Source organism: Schistocerca piceifrons, chromosome X, assembly GCF_021461385.2.
Source record: "Schistocerca piceifrons isolate TAMUIC-IGC-003096 chromosome X, iqSchPice1.1, whole genome shotgun sequence".
In the NCBI taxonomy this organism is placed as follows: domain Eukaryota; kingdom Metazoa; phylum Arthropoda; class Insecta; order Orthoptera; family Acrididae; genus Schistocerca; species Schistocerca piceifrons.
The window spans coordinates 475,991,700-476,015,972 of NC_060149.1; the positions used below are offsets into that span (position 1 = coordinate 475,991,700).

General features: G+C 40.5%; 1 protein-coding gene and 1 non-coding gene across 4 annotated transcripts in view; both read right to left on the reverse strand.

Annotated features, from left to right (window-relative positions):
• The window catches only part of LOC124723002 (DNA fragmentation factor subunit beta), a 148,960-nt gene that overhangs the window by 45,383 nt on the left and 79,304 nt on the right, over positions 1-24,273 (reverse strand). For all 3 annotated transcript variants that reach the window (XR_007006477.1, XM_047248178.1, XM_047248177.1), the window contains exon 2: positions 18,205-18,300. Coding sequence is in view for 2 of the 3 variants with exons in the window: in XM_047248178.1 (XP_047104134.1) it covers positions 18,205-18,300 (96 nt within the window). In the remaining variant the exon portion in view is untranslated. The remainder of the gene's footprint in view (positions 1-18,204; positions 18,301-24,273) is intronic.
• Trnal-caa lies at positions 8,801-8,875 on the reverse strand. The gene has a single exon. It is a non-coding gene; the product is annotated as a tRNA-Leu (tRNA).

Here is a 24,273-nt window from a genome sequence, read left to right on the forward strand (position 1 = left end):
CTGCTGCAGTGGGAGGTATCTCAGCCTGTGGGGCCAGCAATGAAGGGGATGGCGGTGCAGGGGGATGGGGGCAGGGTCAGAGGTGAACTCTGAAGGAAATGGGGGGGGAGTGTAACTGAGTCCTGGTCTTGGGGAGTGTTAGGACAGGCAAGGTACTGTTGAAGTTAGTCGGTGGTGCGCAGAAGCGAATGCTGTCCTGGGTGAGACAGTGCAGCTGCTGGTCTCATAAGTGGATAAGCTGCGGGAACAATAATTCTGATGTGGAAGTAGCCAAAGAAAATGGGCAAGCAATACCAGTAACAAAACACAAAAGTCAGAACCCAAACATCAATACTGTAGCAGATACAGACTGTGCCAATGGCAGTATTTCCTTAGTGTGACAGACAGTGTACTCAAACTGTACTTTCAAGAACTGTTATCCAGCAGTTCAGTTTCTCATCAGATCAGAACTGTCTTCCAGCTGCACTCATTCCAGAGCTGTTCAGCTGCTATTCAGAAACTAACGTTACAGAGCATCCTCCATATCAGAAATGAAGTTCTATTGTTCTTGGTTACATCTATCTTCTTGCAGTGTGGATCACCTACAATGGGATTCAAAAGACAGTACTTCATACTTTTTCAAAGTAATATGTCCATGTAATACAGGTGTACTGAAATTTAAACCGAAATGTTCTTGTTATAATATTTTCCAATATACAGTTTACTATTATCAATACAGCTAACTACCCCATGCTAAAATTAAAAGTGTTATGGACTTTGGTCATTATGGAATAGTTGACTAATTTATTATTATTGTTCCTTAGAAGCTTACACATTTGGTGTGACGTGGTTGTCCCTGCTAGTAGTGCTATCTCTCACATAGTGAGATGCCTAAGAGAAAACATATTTCAGATCAATGAGAGAAAGTCTTATTAACAAAACAACAGGACACTGACAAAAAAAAAAAAAAAAACTCTTCTCACAAAAATAATACAAAACCCTCTCAGTCTTCTATCAGGCAGGTGTCTGGAAAACAACAATGTTAATTACAATCATAGGACATAGAGACTAATCCAACCAAGTTTCCCATGAGAAACAAGTAGCGTGTACTCAGTAGAAGATGGTCAGAGATATTTTTTGATGAGGGGTGTTGGAGAGGTCCTCCAAGTGCTGCTGTCGTGGCTCCTACTGGGTTGTGACTGACGAGCTAGGACTAAGTGGCACGAGATGGCCCATAGCATTGGTGGAGAAGTGTCAATGAGTGAAACTGTGCCACTACCAATACCCAGTGTGCACATGTACACTTGACGATTATTTTGGCATATGTGACTCAGCGGAGGGAAGTAGATCCCCTGCAAGGAGGACCTCTTGTGGCGCCTGTCCTGCCGTCTACCGTCTACCTGTTTACCTGTCACTGGTGGCCGAAGTCCTGGGAGGCAATGCCTTGAAGATATGCTATGTCTCTCCGTCTAAAGGGTTACCGATTCTTCAAGTGTACTGCTGGAGGTGGCAAGTAGCACACCATTATGAAGTCGTTTTACACCTTTTAAAGACTTAGCAACTCCCTCCACACCTATGTGAATGTAGCAAGGGGAGGTCTTTTCTAAGGTCCTGCCACCATTTTGATTGCTATGAAGGTATTGTGGCAAACCTGTTCCCTGTTATCATCATTTTAATTCATCTTCTCAATTTGGCTAATCACCTGAGCTCTCTTTGTGGGTGGGAGTAGGTGTTGTCTGATGGCACCCAATTCCAGTCATGAGTATTTCTGGTAAGATTTTATGCTACAATCACATGAGCATCTATGACATTAACTGTTGACTCAGACAAAGCCCCATTTACCAAGCAAGCCTTATACAACTGAAGCATGGCAGGTGCCCCAGAGGCTGCCAGCTAAGGAACGTTTTTGCCTTGTGGCCATCCACCTCATTGGCACTTAGCTTGAGGGTTTTTTTTTCTATATTTGTACCTTCCTTGTGACTCAGACAATTAAACCAAGATCTCTGTTCAACAAAATAAACTATGCTCCACTGTCACAGCTAACAATGGTCACTGAAGTGTGCTCATAGCTGACAGAATAAGAAGACTGGTGGCACTTTTAGCATCAGATAGTGATTCAGACTCCCACCCAGCCGAATGTAGTGGCACCACCATTTAGGACATGGGAAAGTTAATTTTGTGCAACATTCTGAACATAAGTTACAGCCAGGTGCGGGCCAGATTGCAGTGAATTATGCATTCCAACAGTTGCAAAGTAGAATAGAGGCCACAGGGCCGTCAAATTGCTGAAACAGTATACACAGCAGTTTTGCATGTCGCAAATCACAGGCAGAAGGGGCGCACTGGCCAACCTAGTGTGTTATGAGTACATGACACAAAGCAGCACGTATGGCAAAACAGAGGTGCACAGCCACGTATAAATAGGTGTGGGTTTCTAATGAGATTCATTCAAATGTGGCAGCTCTCCTGGATGGTGGGGCATGTCACAGCACCAGCTACACGCAGTAGCAGATGGGGCGCCAGCATTCCAGTCCACAGCAGGTCGCTGGTTCAACCCTCTGAGGCTGACACGGGGTCCGTAGCCAAACAGCGGTGTGCCACTCCACAGCTCGCTACCGTGGACAGGTGTCCTGGCTTCCAACACATGCCGGAGGCATCCCAAGGCGAGGGCTACAGATTTGGAACTGAATTGCAGGCGCTTGTTGTCGCCACGATCTTAGTCACGCTGGCGAGAAGCATGCAGCTGGCCACGTGCGGCTCACACGGAGCGGCGCTGAGTCAGCAGGGTTGCACACCGCTGAGTCAAATGCCGGCATCCTGATGATGCTGCAACTCCGCTGTCGTACAAGGCCAACTCACAGCAGTGCGTGCATGGGTCGCTGAGGCAGCCATTCCGCACCAAGTCGTTTTGTAGACAGCAAAGTGGTGTCCTCAGCATTGCAGGACCCAGTGATGCAGATCAAGAGGAACAGGAGCACTGTAGTTGGAAAAAATAAATCACTTGGAAAGCTTGGATGAGTCTTAATACGGTGCCTTCTACCTCTTCCTGCTACATTTGGTGTTGCTGTTACATTCAGTGTCAGGAGTTGCCACTACACCGAGTACTGACAGCGAGAACACATCACAGATACCCAGGCTACACACTACTGTCACAGTTTAGTCCCATGCGAGGTCCGCTGCCACAGTGAGCAGCTGCCTGACACCAGCTGCTGATGTATGTATGCCAATGTATATTATGGCCTGGCTCTTACTAGTCAGTCTCTCATTTGTCTTTGAAGACTTCAGTTATGCATTATTGAACAGTAGAATTTTGACCTTGCCTGATTTTTGTTTATGATTCAGATTGCCCCCTGGACTTGGTGCGGAATGGCTGCCTCAGCGACCCATGCACGCACTGCTGTGAGTTGGCCTTGTACGACAGCGGAGTTGCAGCATCATCAGGATGCCGGCATTTGACTCAGCGGTGTGCAACCCTGCTGACTCAGCGCCGCTCTGTGAGAGCCGCACGTGGCCAGCTGCATGCTTTGCTATGTGTGGACTTGTTTTCTGTTAGCCATTCACTTTGTGAACTCTGCTATCAACCTCTGGAATTACCTGTTTGTTCCACTGCATCTGCATTACCACCAGTATAAGTGATCATCAACTGTGTTCAAACTATATAAAGTAGTATAGAAAAGTGGTGATGAGTAGTTTCTCACTGTGCAACTATTCCAGTGAAGCCCTAGTTTCCAAAGTCGTGGCACCAGAAGTTGCAGCTCCAGCAGCAACAACAACGATAACAGCAACAGCAAGAAAAAAACAGTGGAAATTCCACAAGCAACAGGTGAAACTGCTGTTACAACTGATGCAAAACCAACAACAGTCAACAGCTACAGTTTCCTAGTCTTCTGCTCCACCATTTGCTTATTTCAATGATACCAAGTAGAGTTGGAAGGTCTATTCACATTGTTTTACTCTTCACACAAAGATAAATCAAATAATGGCCCTGAGCATCAGTGCCTACGCCTATTGTCTTCTCATACTAAACAGTACAAAGCTATGCAAGAACCACCGCCACTCTCAGACCCCAGTAGTATGAGTCTATTTATTGTTTGTGGTTTGCTGACTGACTATTACAGTCACCAAACCAAACCCATGTCACTGCAACTAGGCTCAAGTTTAATCAATATGTTGAGCAACATAAGGTTGGGCTGCTGAATTGCATGGCTTGGCACACGAGTGTGATGTTTCCTGTAAACTGTGTGGCGCATCTTATGCGGAATCCTCAATTCGTGATGTTATTACATGGCTTGCTGCTGACAGAGAAGTTAGCACAAAGGATTTTGAATCATATGATCAACTGATGGCCTCCAATCATCATCATCATCATCATCATCATCATCCGATTTATCAAGCACTCATTCATCCAGCAGTCCAGCGACATGGCATTCAGTAGCACAGTAGTTAGCAATACCCTGGCCTTACTGACAGTAGGCGCACGCTGACAGATGTGCTTTGTTCACCATCAGCACGTACCAAAGCATGTGGAGGCTCATAAAATGTTTTCCTCCCCACTGTTGTCAAAAGATCCCAATAAAGTTCATGCCATCAAGTAATGTCCAAATTGTGGCCCACAGCATCAATAGCATGACTGTCCTTTCCATGACATCATCTGCTTTGCATGTTGAAAACCAGAGCCCCAGCTGGCATGCTTCAATAACATGGGCCATCAACACACAACAGATGGGATGCAGAGGCTCATGTTGCAACTGGACATTAAGGAAATGATGGCTTAACTACATGTATGATTACTGAGGGCATGTTCCAACATACTGGCTTCCCATATCTGAGGTCCTCTCAGCATAAAATGGTGATGCAGAAAGGCCAGTTGATCCCACTGCAAGTTCAGATAATAGTCCAAGCCAAGTATAAAAATAGCTCTGCACCTAACTTTGATAGTAGTCAATCCTTGGATGAGAACTAACATTTTTGGCTTACTCACTTTTGCACTTTTCGGTTTTGAAACTCAGAACCAGATGAATCTAGTTTCAACTGTGATACCATTCACATATCTTCATACATTATGTGCACCATTTAAGAAGCTGTTTGAACCTACAAGGCTATGCAACAGCGTTGCAGGCCCAAGTATCCTTAAAGCAATTTGCTATGCCTAAGTTTTGTAGAGATCGTCCAGTGTCTTTTGCCATGCGTGAGCAGAGCTAGATCAGTTGCAAGTATGTAATGTCTAGCCAGTGGAGTACACCCAGTGTCATAGATAGGACACCAAATGGATCACTGAGAATTTGTGATTTTAAGTCTACTGTTGACACTTAAGCAAATATCGATGTGTATCCACTTCCTAGGCTGGAGGAATTGTTGGCAAAATTGAGTAGAGGCCACTGTTTTTGCAAAATTGACATGAGGCCACAGTTTTTCAGAGATAGATCTCACTGACACCTAGTTTCAATTGCCTGTAGTTGATCAGATGAAAAAGATTTTAGTGATTAATATGCCATTCAGCATGTATCATCAAAACAGGTTGCTATTTGGGGTTGCAAGCACTCCCTCAATATTCCTAGGCACCCTGAACAACTCATCCAAGGTATCCCCAACTGTGTTAATTACTGATAATTATTGTGGTCACATAGGAGCACCACCTGCAAAACCTACAAATGATGTTAGAGTGGCTGTAAGCACACAGGCTGCATTGTCGCCTAGACAAATGTAGTTGTCAACTGCCTGGAACATACATTAAGCGATACATTAAGCGAAGATCGGCTCACACCCACACAGGATCATGTGGTCACAATCACTAACTTACCAGCTCCTAAGAACCTCAGAAAACTACACTTGTTATTTGGCAAAGTAAATTAATATGCAAAATTCATTTCCAATTTGGTGTAGCTACCTCATTCACTTAATCAATTGCATAAAAAAAGTGTTAAATTCGTGTGGTCAGAGGCATGCGAAGGCTTTTTTGCAACTTGAGAAGGGCTTTAGATCAGCCCCTTGTTGACCAATGTTCCATCCTAGCAAACGTTTAATGCTTGCCACTGACATGTCAGATTGTGGCGCTGGTGCCGTGGAGTCCCAAAAATATGCCAACAGATTGGAATAGCTCATTGCATTTGCATCTAAAACATTAAATGCAACACAGAAGAATTATTCTCAAACTGAGAAAGGAACGCTGGCTATCACATATGGTGTCAGTAAGTTTCACATGAATGTCTACGACACTAAGTTTTGCCTGATCGCCCATCACAGGCCCCTCATTTCACTGTTCAGTCCCCAATCGAAACATCCTGATAAGAAGGCTCAACAGTGGGCATTATTATTAACTAACTATACTTATGAGAACCATCACTGATCCACCATGCAACACTCCAAGGTATGGAAAGCTGACTAACAGTCTAAACAGATAAAACTGAAATTTCTGGGATAAAACTAAATAGAAGAGGGACGTTCAATAAGTAATGCAACACTTTTTTTTTCTCACCCAGTTTTGGTTGAAAAATGTGAAATGTGTAGTTGTACATTGTGGAGCATTCCTATTTCAGCTCCTATAGTTTCATGAAGTTCCAGCTGATGGTGGCACTGTACTTAGCCTTCAAAATGGCATCTGTAATGGAGGTGCATTCCAAGCGGAGAACCGTCATTGTGTTTCTTTTGGCAAAAACAAGAGCATCACAGATATTCATAAGCACTTGCATAATGTCTACAGAAACCTGACAGTGAACAAAAGCATGGTGAGTTGTTGGATGAGGTGTCTGTCATCATCACAACAATATCATGCAATCCTGTCTAATCTCCCACATGCCAGCTGGCTGCACACAGCTGTCATTCCTGCAATGTTGGAATGTGCAGACACACTCCTCTGAGGCAATCAACCTCACTGCACAACTGGACATCTCTGTTTATAATTAAACATCAGTTCATCACTTGGAACCACAAACAAAATGGCAATCCATGGAATGGTGCCGCACCACCTCCCTTCCAAAGAAAAAGTATAAAGCCGCACCATCAGTGGGTTAAGTCATGGTGACTGTCTTCTGGGAATCTGAAGTGATGATTCTGTCCGACGTCCTCCCTCATGGTGCAATGATCAACTCTGAAGTGTATTGTGCCACCTTCGGGAAATTGAAGAAACAACTTCAGTGTATTTGTCATCACAAAAATGCAAACAAACTTCTCCTTATCCATGACAACATAAGGCCTAACACAAGTCTGCCCACCTAAGAACAGCTCATAAAACATCACTGGACTGTCCTTCCTGATCCACCTTACATCCCGATTCTCACATCTTCTAATTTCCATCCGTTTGGCCCAATGAAGGACGTGCTCTGTGGGGGGGCAGTATGTAGATGATGGGGAGGTTACTGATGCAACAACAGCCAGTAGAGTGGTACCATATGGGCATAGAAGTCCTCCCTGTAAGGTGGCATAAGGCTGTCACATTGAATGGAATTACGTTGAAAAAACCGTTTTTGTAACCAAAAGAGTGGGTATTAATATAGTGTATTGGAATCTTGAATAAAACCATTCTCCTTTCAGAAAAAATTGTATTTATTACTCAAAAGGATAAACTAATGGGAAAACTGAGCTGGTGTATTTCTTGCAGCAGACAAGAGTCTCAATATTACTGGGTATCAGGTCCACCTTTTATGCAAACATCAACATTTTTCAGCACCTTTGTGGCATCATCAGTAGGTATTCTTTATTCAGTTCAGTAAAATATAAACAAGTTTTAAATAATAATTATTGTAACAAAATTACGTCCAAAAAAAAGGTTTTGCTTGTTGTTGTCATTGCCTTAATTTTTCTACATTACTAGATTATGTAGGATCCTCTGTACATTGCTGGATATCAGTAGCTTGTTAAATTAAATTACATTATTGAGAGCTTGGTTGGTGAGTTAACAAGTCAGTAATTTGGTTGCATAAAAATATTTTTTAACTATATCTTTAGATTACTTCCAGTTTGTTTTGAAATATCCTGTTCTATCTGCTCTCTCACCTATTGTAGGAAAGTGCACATATTTTGCTGAACTTCACGCTCAAATAACACTTTTGCACTTTACAAAACACAGTACAAATATTGCTTCTGTGTGTCCAGCCCTGTTCACGTGCATGCGTACGTGCAGAGGCGGTGGGGTGTACTTTGCATTTCTACAACAGGTGAGGAAACAGATGAAAAAGGATATTTGGAAATGGACTGTAAGTAATCTCAAAACAGTACTATAAAATGAGAGATAAAATGATTTGGTAACTTGGTTACAAAACTCACAACAACATTCGTATCATTTAATTACACATGACAAGCTACCAAAATCCAATAGTGTACAGAGCATCCTACACAATAGGGTAATGTGCAAAAACTGGTTTTACACCTATTTTGTTAGAATAATTATTACTTAAAACTCATTTAGATTTTACAGAACTGAATAAAGAATGTGTACTGGCAATGGCCCAAGATGCCGAAATATATTTGGGTTTATATAAAGAAACAGTTATTTGCACAACAAGAGGAACTGATACCCAGTAAATTTGTCTGCAAACACAGCAACCACATGAGCTAAAAACTGAAATGATGACCAACACAAGTAAATCCACAGATATAGAAACTGAAGCCACATGCCAAATTGCTTGGCCTACACTCGTTATTAAGGATACTTCTAAGTTTACAATTGCATGCTTCTATCGACCACCAGACTGAACCACATGTGTAACTGAAAACCATAGAGAAACTCTCAGCTCACTAGTATGTATGTTCCCAAATTGTAATGTTATTATTGGGAATGACGTTAATCATGTAACAATCAAACTTCCTGGCAGATTAATACTGTGTGCCGGACCGAGACTCGAACTCGGGACCTTTGCCTTTTGCGGGCAAGTGCTCTACCAACTGAGCTACCCAAGCACGACTCACGCCCCGTCCTCACAGCTTCACTTCTGCCAGTAGCTCATTTCCTACCTTCCAAACTGTCATGTAACAATCAGTTAGGATAATTATAGTTCTGTAAGTGTTGGGTGTAATAAGGCATTTTGTGAAACATTACTAAATGAATTCTTTGACAACAACCTAGACCAAATATAATAAGGAAAGATATACATTGGATATAATGGCAACAAATGCACGTGATCTCTCTTAGGATGTCCATGTTGAAACTGGTATCAGTGACTATTAGGCAGTTGTAGCAACAATTATTACCAGAATACAAAGGGCAACTAACACAAATAGAGAGACTTTTCAATAATCTACGTAAAGAGGCAGAAGCGTCATATCTAAAGGAATACCTCGAAACTGTTGGCCCTGCATGTGAATATGTTGGGGAACTGCAGCTCAAGTTTAGGAAAACAGATAAATGGATACATATGTACCTATTAGAACAGTTCACGATGAAACTGATCCCTTAAGTATTAAGGATCTGCAAAGAAACTTCTAATGAAACAATGGCCACTGCACAGTAGGTGTAAAACAAGGTGATGCATGAAGCCTTCAATGACTGTCACAGCAGAATCTTATCAAAAGACCTCCCACAAAACCCAAAGAAATTCTGGTCATACGTGAAGGCTGTCAGTGACATCAAAGTAAGTGCTTAAGCTCTCATGAATGATACAGGAGCCACAACTGAGGGTAGCAAAGCAGAAGCAGAAGTGCTGAACTTCATTTCTTTACAATAGATGTTTCTTTACAATGGAAGAAATGGAACTACTGCCCCACTTGTCTATGATAATGGTAACAGATCTGATCCACAAATCTACCACTCAATTTAATTGATGTCCACCTGTTGTCATAACTTAGGACACATTCTGAACTCAAACATAATTAGGATGTCTATCCAAAAAGCATTTTACACAGTACCAAACCAATGTTTATTAACAAAAGTATGATCATAAGGAGAATTAAACAATATTCATGAACTAATTGAGAAATTTTTTAAAGAGGAACAGAGTATCATACCTTGTACTGAGAATCGTCAAAGATTATGATACTGCTCTTCAGATTCTAGAAAAGTACTGTTGCTTCAAGTCAACTGAAGAAGAAGTAAATTCAAGCCTGCCCCAAAGAAGTGTGTCTGCCTCTGCAGCTGAGTGGTCAGCGTAAATGGTTGCCATGCAGAAGACTGTGGTTCAATTCCTGGCACTGCCACGCATTTTTCTTTGTTGGGAGGGCTGGACCAGGTTGCATTCAGTCTCAACAAGCCAATTGAGGAGCTACCTGATTGAGAGCTAGAGACTCCAAGATCTCAATGTCAACAACGGCCAGGAGAGCTGGACCCATGCCCCTCCAGGCCACGTCCAAATGACATCACATGGCACAGGATGACACGGCAGCTGGTCAACATCACATGGTCTTCAGGACCTGATCGCATGATCGCAGAGTTTTGTTGCCCCCCCCCCCCCCCGCACCCCCCCCCCCCCCCCACCCCCAAGAAGTCTGTTTGGACTCTTGCTGATAACACTTTTATATTAATAATGTGACAGACAACATTAACAGCGAGTAAGACTTTAGCAGATGATGCAGTTATCTATAATGAACTACTATCTGAAAAAAAGCTACATAAACATCAAGCCAGATCTTGACAAGATTTTATAAACTGTTTCTTTAAACAGATACATAAAATTGTGCATTTCATAAAATGCAGAAAAGTAGTACCCCACAAAATTATCACTGAGTCACAACTGGGATCAGTCAACTAACATAAATACCTGGTGTAATAATTTGTGGCGATATGAAATGGAATACTCAAAAAGGCCCCAATAACACCACCACTGATACTGACTTGAAATTAAAACAAAAAAAAAAAAAAAAAAAACCCTAAACTTCACTTTCAAAATGTGGATACAGTACAAACTCGGTACATGATTTATTGTCTGGTTTTTAGATTTTCTTCCTAGATTTTCCCATTTAATGATACTAGAAAATTCTGTTAGGAAACTGGTTTTACTGATAGAACCAAATGCAAAATTGGCGTGTAGTATTATTTTGTTATTACCTTGCTGAAATTGTTGCCAAAAAGCCTTTCAGTTTTTTCTACGGGTTGGAGCAAATAATAGTGGCCTGGACGTGTGGATATGACTGGACATGAATGTACATACGAAACCACACCCCGTCACATGGTTACTTCCAACAGCATGGAGCAACCGTCCATACAGATGGCTGAACTTAAGAGTACATTTGCGCAATCTTCACGCATCACACAGTCGTTAGCAGAGCTCAGTCTGGTCAGCACCCAGGTCTCCTGATCTGTCAGTGTGTGATTACGCAGGAATTCCAGCAGTCCAGCTTCAATTCTCCTTCAGCAACTTGCTGACCAGGGCCCAAAATATCAAGAGATGAATAGTGGTCACTTTCAACATCTGCTACAGTCAGGTTAGTACTGTATTTCTTTTTCTCTGCCATGTCTCTTTGTACCCTGGACCTCTGTTCTCTGGACCATTTTTATTTGCCCCATCCTGTAGTAGCTGATTACTAATATCCTTCTTCTGTGGGACTGTTTACATTAATAGATTTTCTGTAGGTATTAGGAAAATGATTGCAGACAATGCTATTTTAAAACACATTATTGCATTCTTCAAAACACATTTAAATGTATTGACAGTGAATAATTTTTTTGTGTCACTGGTTGTGGTAAAGTATCTAACACAGGTGCTGTACCACTAGAATTAAAACTTAAATATTGTTTTGAACAATGTGATGTTTTACTAGGCATGGTCCTACTGTATTCCTCATATCTTTGAACTGCCTTATTCTGTCAGTTAAAGGGGGACCTACAGTTCAATGTGAATTCAAAACCAACATGTAACTTGGCATTTTTCATATCTATCAATCACTACCACTGGTGAAAGAAAAGCAATAAGCAACAGAAAAACTCCCGAGACTGATTGGGAACTGCACAACACACTCTTAGATTTCTCGTCTGATCTTTAGTCATTGAAGTACATAAACACTTAGTAACTAAAAACAGGCTGATTAACAAAGAGTTCACTATGAAACAGTAAAAATCAAGATGCTTAGCAATACCAATATTTTCCAGTCACGAAGGACATAATCATGATTCTGGATATTAATTTATTAGTTTGGCTACGAAGTCTTCCGTGACATATTTCTTGAATAAAAATCTCTCGGTGTACATGCTGCGTCAACTCAGGATAAAACTCCAAGCTTTCGACCACTACCTCCATGGTTGTCGTCAGGGCTAAAACTGACTGTCGTAAACTAGGAAGGCTCCCACTTTTATATGCAAAGGATGGCTTCTGATTGGCTGGAATACGTCATAGCAACAGTGATATGGCGTGTTGTGAAGTGGTGCCCTATCTTTGATTGGTCTCAACATTTCCTTAATTTTCTTTAATTAGGAAAATTAAGGAAATGTTGAGACAAGTCAAAGATAGTTTCAGCTTAAGGGTGCCAGGAATTTAAAGTATTCCTTGCGAATGCGGCAAGAATTACGTGGGCCAGTCTGTACGAACCGTTGCCGACTGCTGCATTGAGCACCAGTACCACCTGAAATACAGGTATTTGGAAAAATCAGCGGTGGCTGAGCATAGCCTGCCTAACAAGCATAAGATTTTATTTGAAGAAATGAGAGTAAGAGCGCACGCATCGAATTACTGGGACTCTGTGACCTGGAAAGCAGTCGAAATTAAGACTCAGCAATAATAACTTTAACAGAGACAACGGCTATGCACTTAGCAACACCTGGAAGAGTGCACTGGATAAAGAAAAATTGCAGAGGAAAACTTGCCGCATTTTACCTCCTGATTCAAGGGATGGTGCTGCAAGCAACGCGGGATAGAAACTACATCTTTGGAAGTAGAGGGCACCACTTCACAACGCACCATATCGCTGTTGCTATGAGGTATTCCAGCCAATCAGAAGTCGTCCCTTGCATATGAAAGTGGGAGTCTCTCTAGTTTACGTCAGCCAGTTTTAGCCCTGACAACGACCATGGAGGTAGTGGTCGAAAGCTTGGAGTTTTATCCTGAATTGATGTGGCATATACACAGAGAAATTTTTATTCAAATTTATTAGTTTGTAAGACTGCTGCTGTTATAACCTCTCTCTCAGCAACCCATGAATTCTGCTCAACGATTTATTTTTCTTCTTCCATATGAGTATCAAGCATCATTGAAAACTACTCTGTAGAAGTATATTAAACTGAACAATTCACAGCTTCACCAGCATCACCACCATCAGCAGCAGCAGCAGCAGCAGCAGCATTGACATCTTCTGTTGGATAATGGTTTCTTGCACGTTTGTATATGCAGTACAGTACCCAGCTGTTCACATTCATATTGTTCTTGTATGTCTCCAAATGTCATCTACCCACTTTCCATTGGGTCACCATCTCTGCCTTTTCTTTTTTAACTTGTTTCTTTTCCTGTCTCTCCTAGTACATCCAAATGTGTGTCTTATCACTTCCAGCTAAATAACACTTGGTATTTGAATGTTCTTCCCGATAAGTCTGAATCTCACTGCCATAAGTCAAAACTGGTAACACACATCAACTCTAAAATAGATGCAATCAATGCCTTCTTTCTCAAGGACTGTTAGTACATGTGTTGTCATCACTGAGTGAAAGAATCTCTCAAAATTTAGGAATCACAAGGAAATTAGTAAATCATATAGACATTCACATAATAACCACCTTAATGTATTTATGAATGTTAATCTTCCACTGCAAAGGGAGATGTTAAGGCCATTCAGAACTTCACCATCAACAAGGGTGGAAGTTATAAAACACAACACACAAAACTTTTATAATATTAAGTGTCAACAAAGGAACTGCCAAGATTCTAAACAGCTGGAGATCTTCTTCATCTTCAACCACCATCAACTGAAGTGGTAAAAGTTAAGAATAGGAGAGTGCTGTTATTTGTACACTTTACGGATCAGTGTTGACTGTTCACATAGTGAGGCAGGAACAGAATGCAGGGGACTATCTTAACAGCTCAAATTAAGTAGCCAATAAAAGAAATATCCAGCAGACTAAATGTTTTGTGGCAGTAAAATGAAGCTCATTGTTCATGTCTCAACCACAATAAAACACAAGGATATTCAATGTATGAATAAACTGGTTTCTGGGATATGTGGCAGTTATTTCTCCACTTCCAGTTTGCCCCACACGAAGTACCAAGTTACATTATATATATAACATTCTGTGAAATGGTAGAGACTAAGCTATAAACTACAGATAACATCAAAAGCTTTAAATTTAGGTGCAAAAAACACATTACATATTTTCTCCACTCTCATTGTTTACATAAATTACCCAAATGGTAAGTGAAACTGGTGTGTTACCTACCTACATGTAGGAAGAAAAATGTGTACTGGCTGGCACCACTCTTATTCCTACAGTTAGCAACTGCAGCTGCTAATAAATTGATGTTTTTCATGCCATTCTGGGTAAGTTCACAGACCTTATACCTAATTCTCTTATTAAGACATTTAAAAGGTTAAATAACTTAACTTCTAAGCAAGTGTCACCTGAATCCATGCAGTTCAAGAATGATGTTAGCAGACATGTTGCATACCAGACAACGCAGAACAAGTAATTAAATTCAGTTAATACATAAAGTGAGGAATAGCAAGCACTGTTTTGTGTGTATGTTCACACCTGACTGTTCATTGCATTCAAAGATGAGTGTCATGTATCTTGTGTCCACTTGCCCATCTCCATTTTTCCTCATACCCTGTACATTTAGAAACATTACTAAAACCTTATGTAGACCTAAACCACAATTTTCTTTTTGCCTATAAGGGAGAGAGTTTGCCTATAAGTTAGTCATTTTACTCTAAAGGCATGAAAAGTATTGCTCAATAAGCTGCTGATGCTGACTAAGTGTTTACAGAAATGAAACAGCTAAGGTTATCCCTGTCCTATTCAGTCCCTATGACAGAAGCAGCACACCCAGTCTGTTTGTGTATACAGGGTGAACATTAATAAAACCAACAAACTGCAGTGATTGATTCCTGAATGGAAATGGAGGAAAAAAGATCCTACGAACACGTGACTGGAAATGGATGGTGTGCATGCAATGACAACAAATCATCCAGGAACACAGCACAGAGCTCCAGTGCACCCATGCCTCATTCAAAGTGGCCTCCATGGGATAGCAGGTGAAGGGAATAGTAGTGGTTGTCATGCAGGATACACATAATCATACGTTGGCTTACACCATGTTGGCAGGTCACTTGCCTGAAGCTTGTAGTAGGGTTCATCTCAATATCCTGTAGAACCCAGTCCTCCAAATCTGGTGTACACACAGTCCATCGCCCAGTAGGTTCACATGCCTGAAAGGACCCTTGATTGCGCAAATGCCCAAATAGGGCTTGAAATGTGGCATGTGGCTGGTGTCTGTGAGGGTACTTGTTATGGTATAGCCGTGCTGCCTCTCAACCGTTTCCATCTGCTTGGCCATACACAAACACCATCTCAACTTGTTCACAACATGGGTACTGGACCATTCTGCTGCTTGCAGTATGCTGCATCAATCACACAACCTGCAACACACAAGGAACAGATGGAATGTGGACAGATGAACTGTCATTCATCAGTGACACCTACCGAATTTGTATTTCCAGACACATGTTCATAGGAACTTTTCTCCTCAATTTCCAATCAGGAATCTGTCCCTGCAGTTTGTTGGTTTCATTAATGTTCATCCTATAGAGAAAATTCCATGTGCAAGTGTGAGCAGGTTGTCCAAACATTTGCATAGCATGTTTCTGGGGCAGAACACGGGGACTAGTCCATTATACATATACAGGATATGGAGACCATTGAAAAGCCACATCCAGGCTGACCAACACCCTGACCCCTCGTCATTAATCTGTCAGGTGAATTTGATCTGGGGCCAGCATACCTCCCCATCGTGGAAGCAGTCACAGTAACATGTGCAGCTACCTGGACAGATTGCACAATAAGCTATAATGGGAGACAAAAAAATCATTGTGACATTTATTTTAAGTAGTTTAACAAAGAGAAAAATTAAGACCTTTGGAAATAAGGAGATAAAAAAACCCTCTAGATTTGTCATAATATGTAATTTTTAGAAGGATAAAATGGAAATCAACATGCTGTTTCAGGAACCAAATGTGAAAACTGTAATAAAGAGCAGAAGAATTGAATGGCTGGGACGTGTCTTGAGAAGAGAAGAAAGAATGGTGAAGGCAGTGCTAGAAGGGACACTACAAGGGATGGGAGCCCTTGGGAGACCAAAACTGAGGTTGATGGAAGTCGTCAAGAAAGCCCCAGACATAACAGGAGCTCAAAGGAGCATGGCCAGCAACAGAGACCATTGGACTAGGCTAAAGAGTGAAGCAGTGAACCAACTTCAGTTTGTGTGGGCAACTTAGTAAATAGTGGTGCTGGTGCTACTACTACTACTACTACTACTACTAGTAGTAGTAGTAGTAGTAGTAGTAGTAACAATAATAATAATAATAATAATAATAATAATCATCATCATCATCATCATCATCATCATCATCATCATCATCATCAAGGTCCACACTAGCTGGCACGTATTATTGCACTTGGCCTCCTGTGGCCTTTATCCAAACATGTGGTGACTTTACAGTAAACAAGTACAGTACTGACTAAGGAAAACAAACAGCACTGTGAATACTTTCAGGACAGTTGTGCATATATTATCAAGTGGTTCAGCATGTCCTCATGAAATATCACAACTGAAACTAACAATAACCCGACCAAAGCACCCTCACTCTCAGATGCAATAATACTGCAGTTGACTAATATACACGATTCACACTTTATGTCAAATTGTGGGTAACTTCTTTACTTAGTGGTATATATTTTTACCAAAATACACTGCTGGCCATAAAAACTGGACCCTCATGGAGGATAGCAAATAACTATTTTTTTCAAAAGAAGCAGTAATGATGAGCATCATGGTGAAAGTCTGTGTTTCTATAGACATTGTCACATTGTCCGCATGGATACTTATCTTGCTGCAAACAAGCTCATTTCCTAACTCAAGGTATGTGATGTGTCTGTGCCATCCTGCAATGTCTGAAAACAACTATATGCCCTCTCAGGTGTTAGTTGTTTGGCACCATTAAGGTCCAGCATTGAGATGAATATGACTCCTCTGAACCCATTAATTCCATACTTGAATGACCGCTGTGGGAGCCCAACCAATGTGAGCTGCAATACTACACAACGATAAACAGCAGCAACTGAATTTTCCATTGGTGCTTGGCAGAACATGGTAATAATTTTACAAAGAAAACACTTTCTAATGTTACACAAAATTATATTTATTTGGTCACGAACTGGCTTGTGGCTTCTCATGCCACCTTCAGGTGACCCCTGAAAATGGCCTGAGAAGCCAAAAGTCGGTTCGTGAGCAAATAGATCTAATTTTGCATAACATTACAAAGTGTTTTCCTTTTTAATATTATAAACAGCAGTCTCAACAGGCCACCAGCTTGGACTGTTGAATTCAGAAATGTGCTGGAAGATGCTTCTCCTCCACAGATGAGGCATAATACAGTATCCTTAAATACAACCAGCATTCTAATGCTATTTCTGATTAGGGAATTTCATATGTAATATTTCTTTATACAAGGTATATAGATGGTGTTACATCTACCTACTTTATTTGGTTGAACTGAAATGCTAATCATTTGCATATCCAAACACGCAGTACACTTAACACCAGTTTTAGGTTTGTTGCATGCCATATTCATGGTTTTGCTGTTTTAATAGAAAGTGGTGTAGGTTTAGAAGCTATAACACACACTTTCCTGGAGCATATTATGTTTATTTCCCATGCAATAGTTCTCTCTTGTTCTAAACAAGGATGATCAACAAGGAGGCATTTATCAATGTGAATGCAGATTACTGAATTTATATGCTCACTATGAACCTTATGCTGTGATGCTCAAGTTTCAGTTGTGACTATGGGTGCCCTACAACGAGTCTGGCAAGCTGACAGAAATGAAAAAAAACAAGGGAATTAATTGGGAGGACATTTTTCTGGTAGAAAGCAGCAAACAAGTGTTAGGTGTAAAAAATAATGAAATTGGTATTGGTGGTGGTGGCAGTTGTGACTATATTTGAGATACCTAAGAAATTTATCTGTTGAGAAAATTCATACAAATTTTTTTCCCACTGGCATAAAAAATATCAAATATTTTCTCTCTCCATTTCTCAAAATAAATGATAACCACAAGTTCCTTTAAAAGTATACAAAATGAATCATATTTTCAACTTACGTTTAACTTCAGCCGACCTTTCTTCTTCAGCTCGTCTAAAGAGCAGCAAGCAACACCCACTCTCCTGGTACGCTTAGCGTCAGATACTTTGAAACCCTTAAACAAAAACAGACAAATAAATTAATTCTGAGCTAGAACTATAAAACTCCTACTATTTTATTAACTTCTGACTTATATTTAACACACACACACACACACACACACACACACACACACACACACACACACACAAAGCAAATGTTCTCATGGTATTGATTACATTTCAGGTAAAATATTAAATGCATTTTGTTCTGACATAGCTACTGGACTTAGCCACATATTTGAGGAATTACTTTCACATGGTATCTTTACAGCCAAGTATACCTTGGAGAGACCCCTGTTAATGTTAATAGCTATCAACCTATTTCAATAGTAACTTCTTTCTTAATCATTTTCTAAAAGCTAATGTATTTAAGAATGGGAAAGGAAAATGGAGAGAAGGAAGTGTAGTAGGTGAATATGGAATGGGGTTAAGGAATGAAAGAGGAAGCCGTCTGGTAGAATTTTGCACAGAGCACAACTTAATCAACACTTGGTTCAAGAATCATAAAAGAAGGTTGCACACATGGAAGAAGCCTGGAGATACTGACAGGTTTCAGAAAGATTATATAATGGTAAGACAGAGATTTAGGAACCAGATTTTAAATTGTGAGACATTTCCAGGGGCATATGTGGACTCTGACCACAATCTATTGGTTATGAACTGTAGATTAAAACTGAAGAAACTGCAAAAAGGTGGGAATTTAAGGAGATGGAACCTGGATAAAGTGAATAAACCAGAGGTTGTACAGAGTTTCAGGGAGAGCATAAGGGAACAATTGACAGGACTGGGGGAAAGAAATACAGTAGAAGAAAAATGGGCAGCTTTGAGGGATGAAATAGTGAAGGCAGCAGAGGATCAAATAGGTAAAAAGACGAGGGCTAGTAGAAACCCTTGGGTAACAGAAGAAATATTGAATTTAATTGATGAAAGGAGAAAATATAAAAATGCAGTAAATGAAGCAGGCAAAAAGGAATACCAACGTCTCAAAAATGAGATCGACAGGAAGTGCAAAATGGCTAAGCAAGGATGGCTAGAGGACAAATGTAAGGATGTAGAGGCTTATCTCACTAGGGGTAAGATAGATACTGCTTACAGGAAAATTAAAGAGACCTTTGGAGAAAGGAGAACCACTTGCATGAATATCAAGAGCTTTGATGGAAACCCAATTCTAAGCAAAGAAGGGAAAGCAGAAAGGTGGAAGGAGTATATAGAGGGTCTATACAAGGGTGACTTACTTGAGGACAATATTATGGAAATGGAAGACGAGGTAGATGAAGATGAAATGGGAGATATGATACTGCGTGAAGAGTTTGACAGAGCACTGAAAGACCTGAGTTGAAACAAGGCCCCGGGAGTAGACAACATTCCATTAGAACTACTGACAGCCTTGGGAGAGCTAGTCGTAACAAAACTCTACCATCTGGTGAGCAATATGTATGAGACAGGCAAAATACCCTCAGACTTCAAGAAGAATATAACAATTCCAATCCCAAAGAAAGCAGGTGTTGACAGATGTGAAAATTGAGCTGCTTCAAACCAGTCTCAGGACTGAAGACCACAACAACAACATCAGGTTAATAGGTCATGGCTGCAAAATACCAACGCGACTTCTTTCCAGGCGAATGGACAAACTAGAAGAAACTGACCTCGGGGAAGATCAGTTTGGATTCCGTAGGAATGTTGGAACACGTGAGGCAGTACTGACACTACGACTTAGCTTAGAAAATAGATTAAGGAAAGGCAAACTGATGTTTCTAGCATTTGTAGACTTAGAGAAAGCTTTTGACAATGTTGACTGGAATACTCTCTTTCAAATTCTGAAGGTGGCAGGGGTAAAATACAGGGAGCAAAAGGCTATTTACAATTTGTACAGAAACCAGATGACAGTTATAAGAGTTGAGGGACATGAAAGGGGAGCAGTGGTTGGGAAGGGAGTGAGACAGGCTTGTAGCCTTTCCCCGATGTTATTCTATCTGTATATTGAGCAAGCAGTGAAGGAAACAAAAGAAAAATTCGGAGCAGAAGTTAAAATCCATGGAGAAGAAATAAAAACTTTCAGGTTTGCCAGTGACATTGTAATTCTGTCAGAGACAGCAAAGGACTTGGAAGAGCAGTTGAATGGAATGGATAATGTCTTGAAAGGAGGATATGGGATGAACAGCAACCAAAGCAAAATGAGGATAATGGAATGTATTCGAAATGAGTCAGGTGATGCTGAGGGAATTAGATTAGGAAATGAGACACTTAAAGTAGTAAAGGAGTTTTGCTATTTGGGGAGCAAAATAACTAATGATGGTCGAAGTAGAGAGGATATAAAATGTAGACTGGCAATGGCAAGGAAAGCGTTTCTGAAGAAGAGAAATTTGTTAACATCGAGTATAGATTTAAGTGTCAGGAAGTCGTTTATGAAAGTCTTTGTATGGAGTGTAGCCATGTATGCAAGTGAAACATGGACTATAAATAGTTCAGACAGGAAGAGAATAGAAGCTTTCGAAATGTGGTGCTACAGAAGAATGCTGAAGATTATATGGGTAGATCACATAACTAATAAGGAGGTATTGAAAAGGATTGGGTAGAAGAGAAGTTTGTGGCACAACTTGAATAGAAGAAGGGATCAGTTGCTAGGGCATGTTCTGAGGCATCAAGGGATCACCAGTTTAGTATTGGAGGGCAGTGTGGAGGGTAAAAATCATGGAGGGAGACCAAGAGATGAATACACTAAGCAGATTCAGAAGGACATAGGTTGCAGTAGGTACTGGGAGATGAAGAAGCTTGCACAGGATAGAGCATGGAGAGCTGCGTCAAACCAGTCTCAGGACTGAAGACCACAACAACATTTAAGAATGGTTGAGGATATTTGAAAAGTTAAAATTCTGAGTCAGTCACAATCTGGATTCTGGATGGGTCTCTCCACACAACATGCCATTTACCATTTCACTGGACATGTATTACAATATACGAATAACAACATTTCACCTATTGGGATTTTTTTGTGATCTGCCTTCACAGTGCAAATCACAGCATTCTTTTGGTGAAACAAACTTTGTAGCTTGCGAGGCATCTCACGCAGTTCCCATTATGTGCCTTCTTCTGAATTTGGTTCAATTCAGAGACTACCCCTGTTCTGGCTATATACGGGGTGAACCCAAACTCCATTAAAAAAATTTCGAGGTTGTTCAGGAATATTTTCTAAGTACTTTTGTACAAGGGACATGTGGTCTATAGTGACTCATTACAGAGCTAAAACATATTATGATTTCTCCTGCTGCCGCAATTAACTTTCTTTCTGTGAAAATACCTTCAAAACGGTGAAAAATCTGTAATATGCAATCATTCTATGACAGAAGGCTACAGCTTCTCATAGGCATCTATGTACAGATACAAAATACAGTGATGTGGTTGCCATTGCTGCACAGCATTCAGTGAACCCATAAGCAAGGTGTATATCGGCCAGTGTTCATTATTCAACCTATCCAAACTGTTGTGTAGCACTGTTAACACACAAAAGACCCTAGGAAACAGCGGGAGAGGGGAGGGGGGAGGGGGGAGGGGGGAGGGGGGAGGGGGGAGGGGGAGGGGGAGGGGGGAGGGGGGAGGGGGGAGGGGGGAGTTGGGAGAGGGGAGAGAATTACAAGCAGTCCGTAATGCAAGCTTGAGGCCCAAGAGTGAAATGGTGTGGGCATTACTGTTGTGAACTGCAAATATGGTAAGTGAATGGAACAATTTTGCTAACAAACAAAACACACAGTGCATACTATCAGCACTTGCACTCTTATGCACATATTTTCAGTGCAATACAGGTGCCAAAATAAACTGCGGGGAGGGCAGGGTGGTGGTGGGGGGGTGAGATATCAAATTAAGGGGACCACACCATGGTTCAGGTTGAAAAAAAAAATCTGATTTTCGGTTTTCATCATATTTTGATAGAATAAGGTTTTTATTTAAGTACTCCGAAAAGGATTTTGCTGAAAAAAATTTTTTCGTGCATTTAAAGAGCACTTTCCTACCTCGTGTGTTTATGTGCCGTGTCCACTTTTCTGCTGTTTGTAAACAACACACTTTCAAACACACGGTTAGTTTTGTTCAAGTGTGATTGCAAATAGTTGTTATAGAGAGCTTGCAGGTATACTATGAGCAGGCAATTAGGAGAAATAAAGAAAATCTGGAAGCAATGAAGAGAGATGCTTGGGCCATATTCTTCCGTAAGTCCTCTACTGATGATAAGCCATGTCATGGATTGTGTCCATCAGGAGAAAATTCGTGGTGCAAATAGAATAGGTCTCAGGCAATTGGAGAATCTTATTCTCACCAGCATTCTCTTCCTGCTGCCATTAAACCTATTTTCAGAGACTTAGCTCATCCTGACCTTCTAAGGAAATGTCTACGTGGGCAGACACAGAACCGAAAAAAATGTTTCAACAGCATAATTTTGAACCACCTTCCTAAAACTGTATTTGTTGGCATGCATACAAGGAAACTAGGAGCTCATGATGCTGTTATTACATTCAACTGTGGTAATATTGGAAAGTGTTGGTTACTGAAAAAGCGGGGAATTAATCCTGGTGAAAATATGATCACTGAGCTGCAACATTGCGATAAAATGAAGATAGCTAATGCAGACAGGTCTGCATCTAATATGGCCAAGAAAGCAAGACAAACATCCAAGAAGGTGAAAAAGAAACTGGAAGACCTGTTAGAGGCCAAAGAAGGGCCATCATGTGCAGCAGGACAGTTTTAATTAACTGTAAGTAACAAATTTCAAAAGTTTTTTCTTCAAAGTCAATTTCCCACAAACTAAAATTTTCAGTACATATGCCCCATTATATCAGAAATGAATGAAATTTTCAGAGACTCTGCATAACATAAAAAGCCACCTCTGGTACTACATTCATTAATATTCCCCCATTAGGAAGTTCACAAAAAAAATATTTTCTGCAGAAAATGTTTTTGTTAATAAATTTAAAAAAGTATTTCTTAAAAACTATACAATGGATAAAGTAGATTCTAGTACAGTTGACTCTTATTAGCATCATGTAACATACAGCAAAAATGTTAAGGTCCTGCATCAAATATTTTTTTTCAGAAATGAGTCAAATACTTGCCTAAATTAACATGGGTTAGATACGCAGGCTGTGGTCACCTTAAATGCAATTACTCTGTAAAGAATGAAGGAAGATCATGGGTCTCCTTCACCAAAATACTCAGAAAATATCCCTGAACGATCTCATAATTCTTTCCAGTGGAGGTTGAATTTACCCTCCCATCTTACACTGATAAAGCAAAAATAATGCACTTCACTGACGATACAAGCATCATAATCAAATCCAACAGAGCTGCAACAACAGATGGGATAGTAAACAAAGTATTCAAAATAATAATAATAAATATTTGCATTTGCACACTTCTGTATCATGCAATGTACAACAGGTGGCAGATTGGTTTTTAGCTTTCCTTTGTGCCCCTAGTATGAGTGTCCTTCAATAAATAATAGCCCATCATCTTTTTCTCAGAATATAGCTATTTTTGAAGGTAAGAATTTGGTGATATCTGTCAACATTTCTTTTACATGTACTATTTTCTATTTTTCTACATAGTCTCCATCATCTTCTATGGTCTTATGCCAGTGTTCTGTAAGAGCATGTATTCCCTAAAGGTTGAAGCAATTCCCCTGTGTTTGTAGCCACATTTCCACTGCATGAATTATGCTTTCATCAACTTCAAAGTGTGTTCCATGTAAGGGATTCTTAAATGGCCTGAACAGATGGAATATAATGGTAGCCATGTGATTCACAATGTCAGGAGCAGTGGCTGTAACAGGATGCGATCTTAGTTTCAGCACTTACAGACACTGACTCTCTTTACCTATCGCCTAGCTGTCCTATCAACTGCACCTTTACCATACATTGCACATAACTGGTTGTGGATGTTTCTGCAAACCTAGATTTCAACCACAGCATGTTTCTTCTATCATAATGGACTACCCCAGT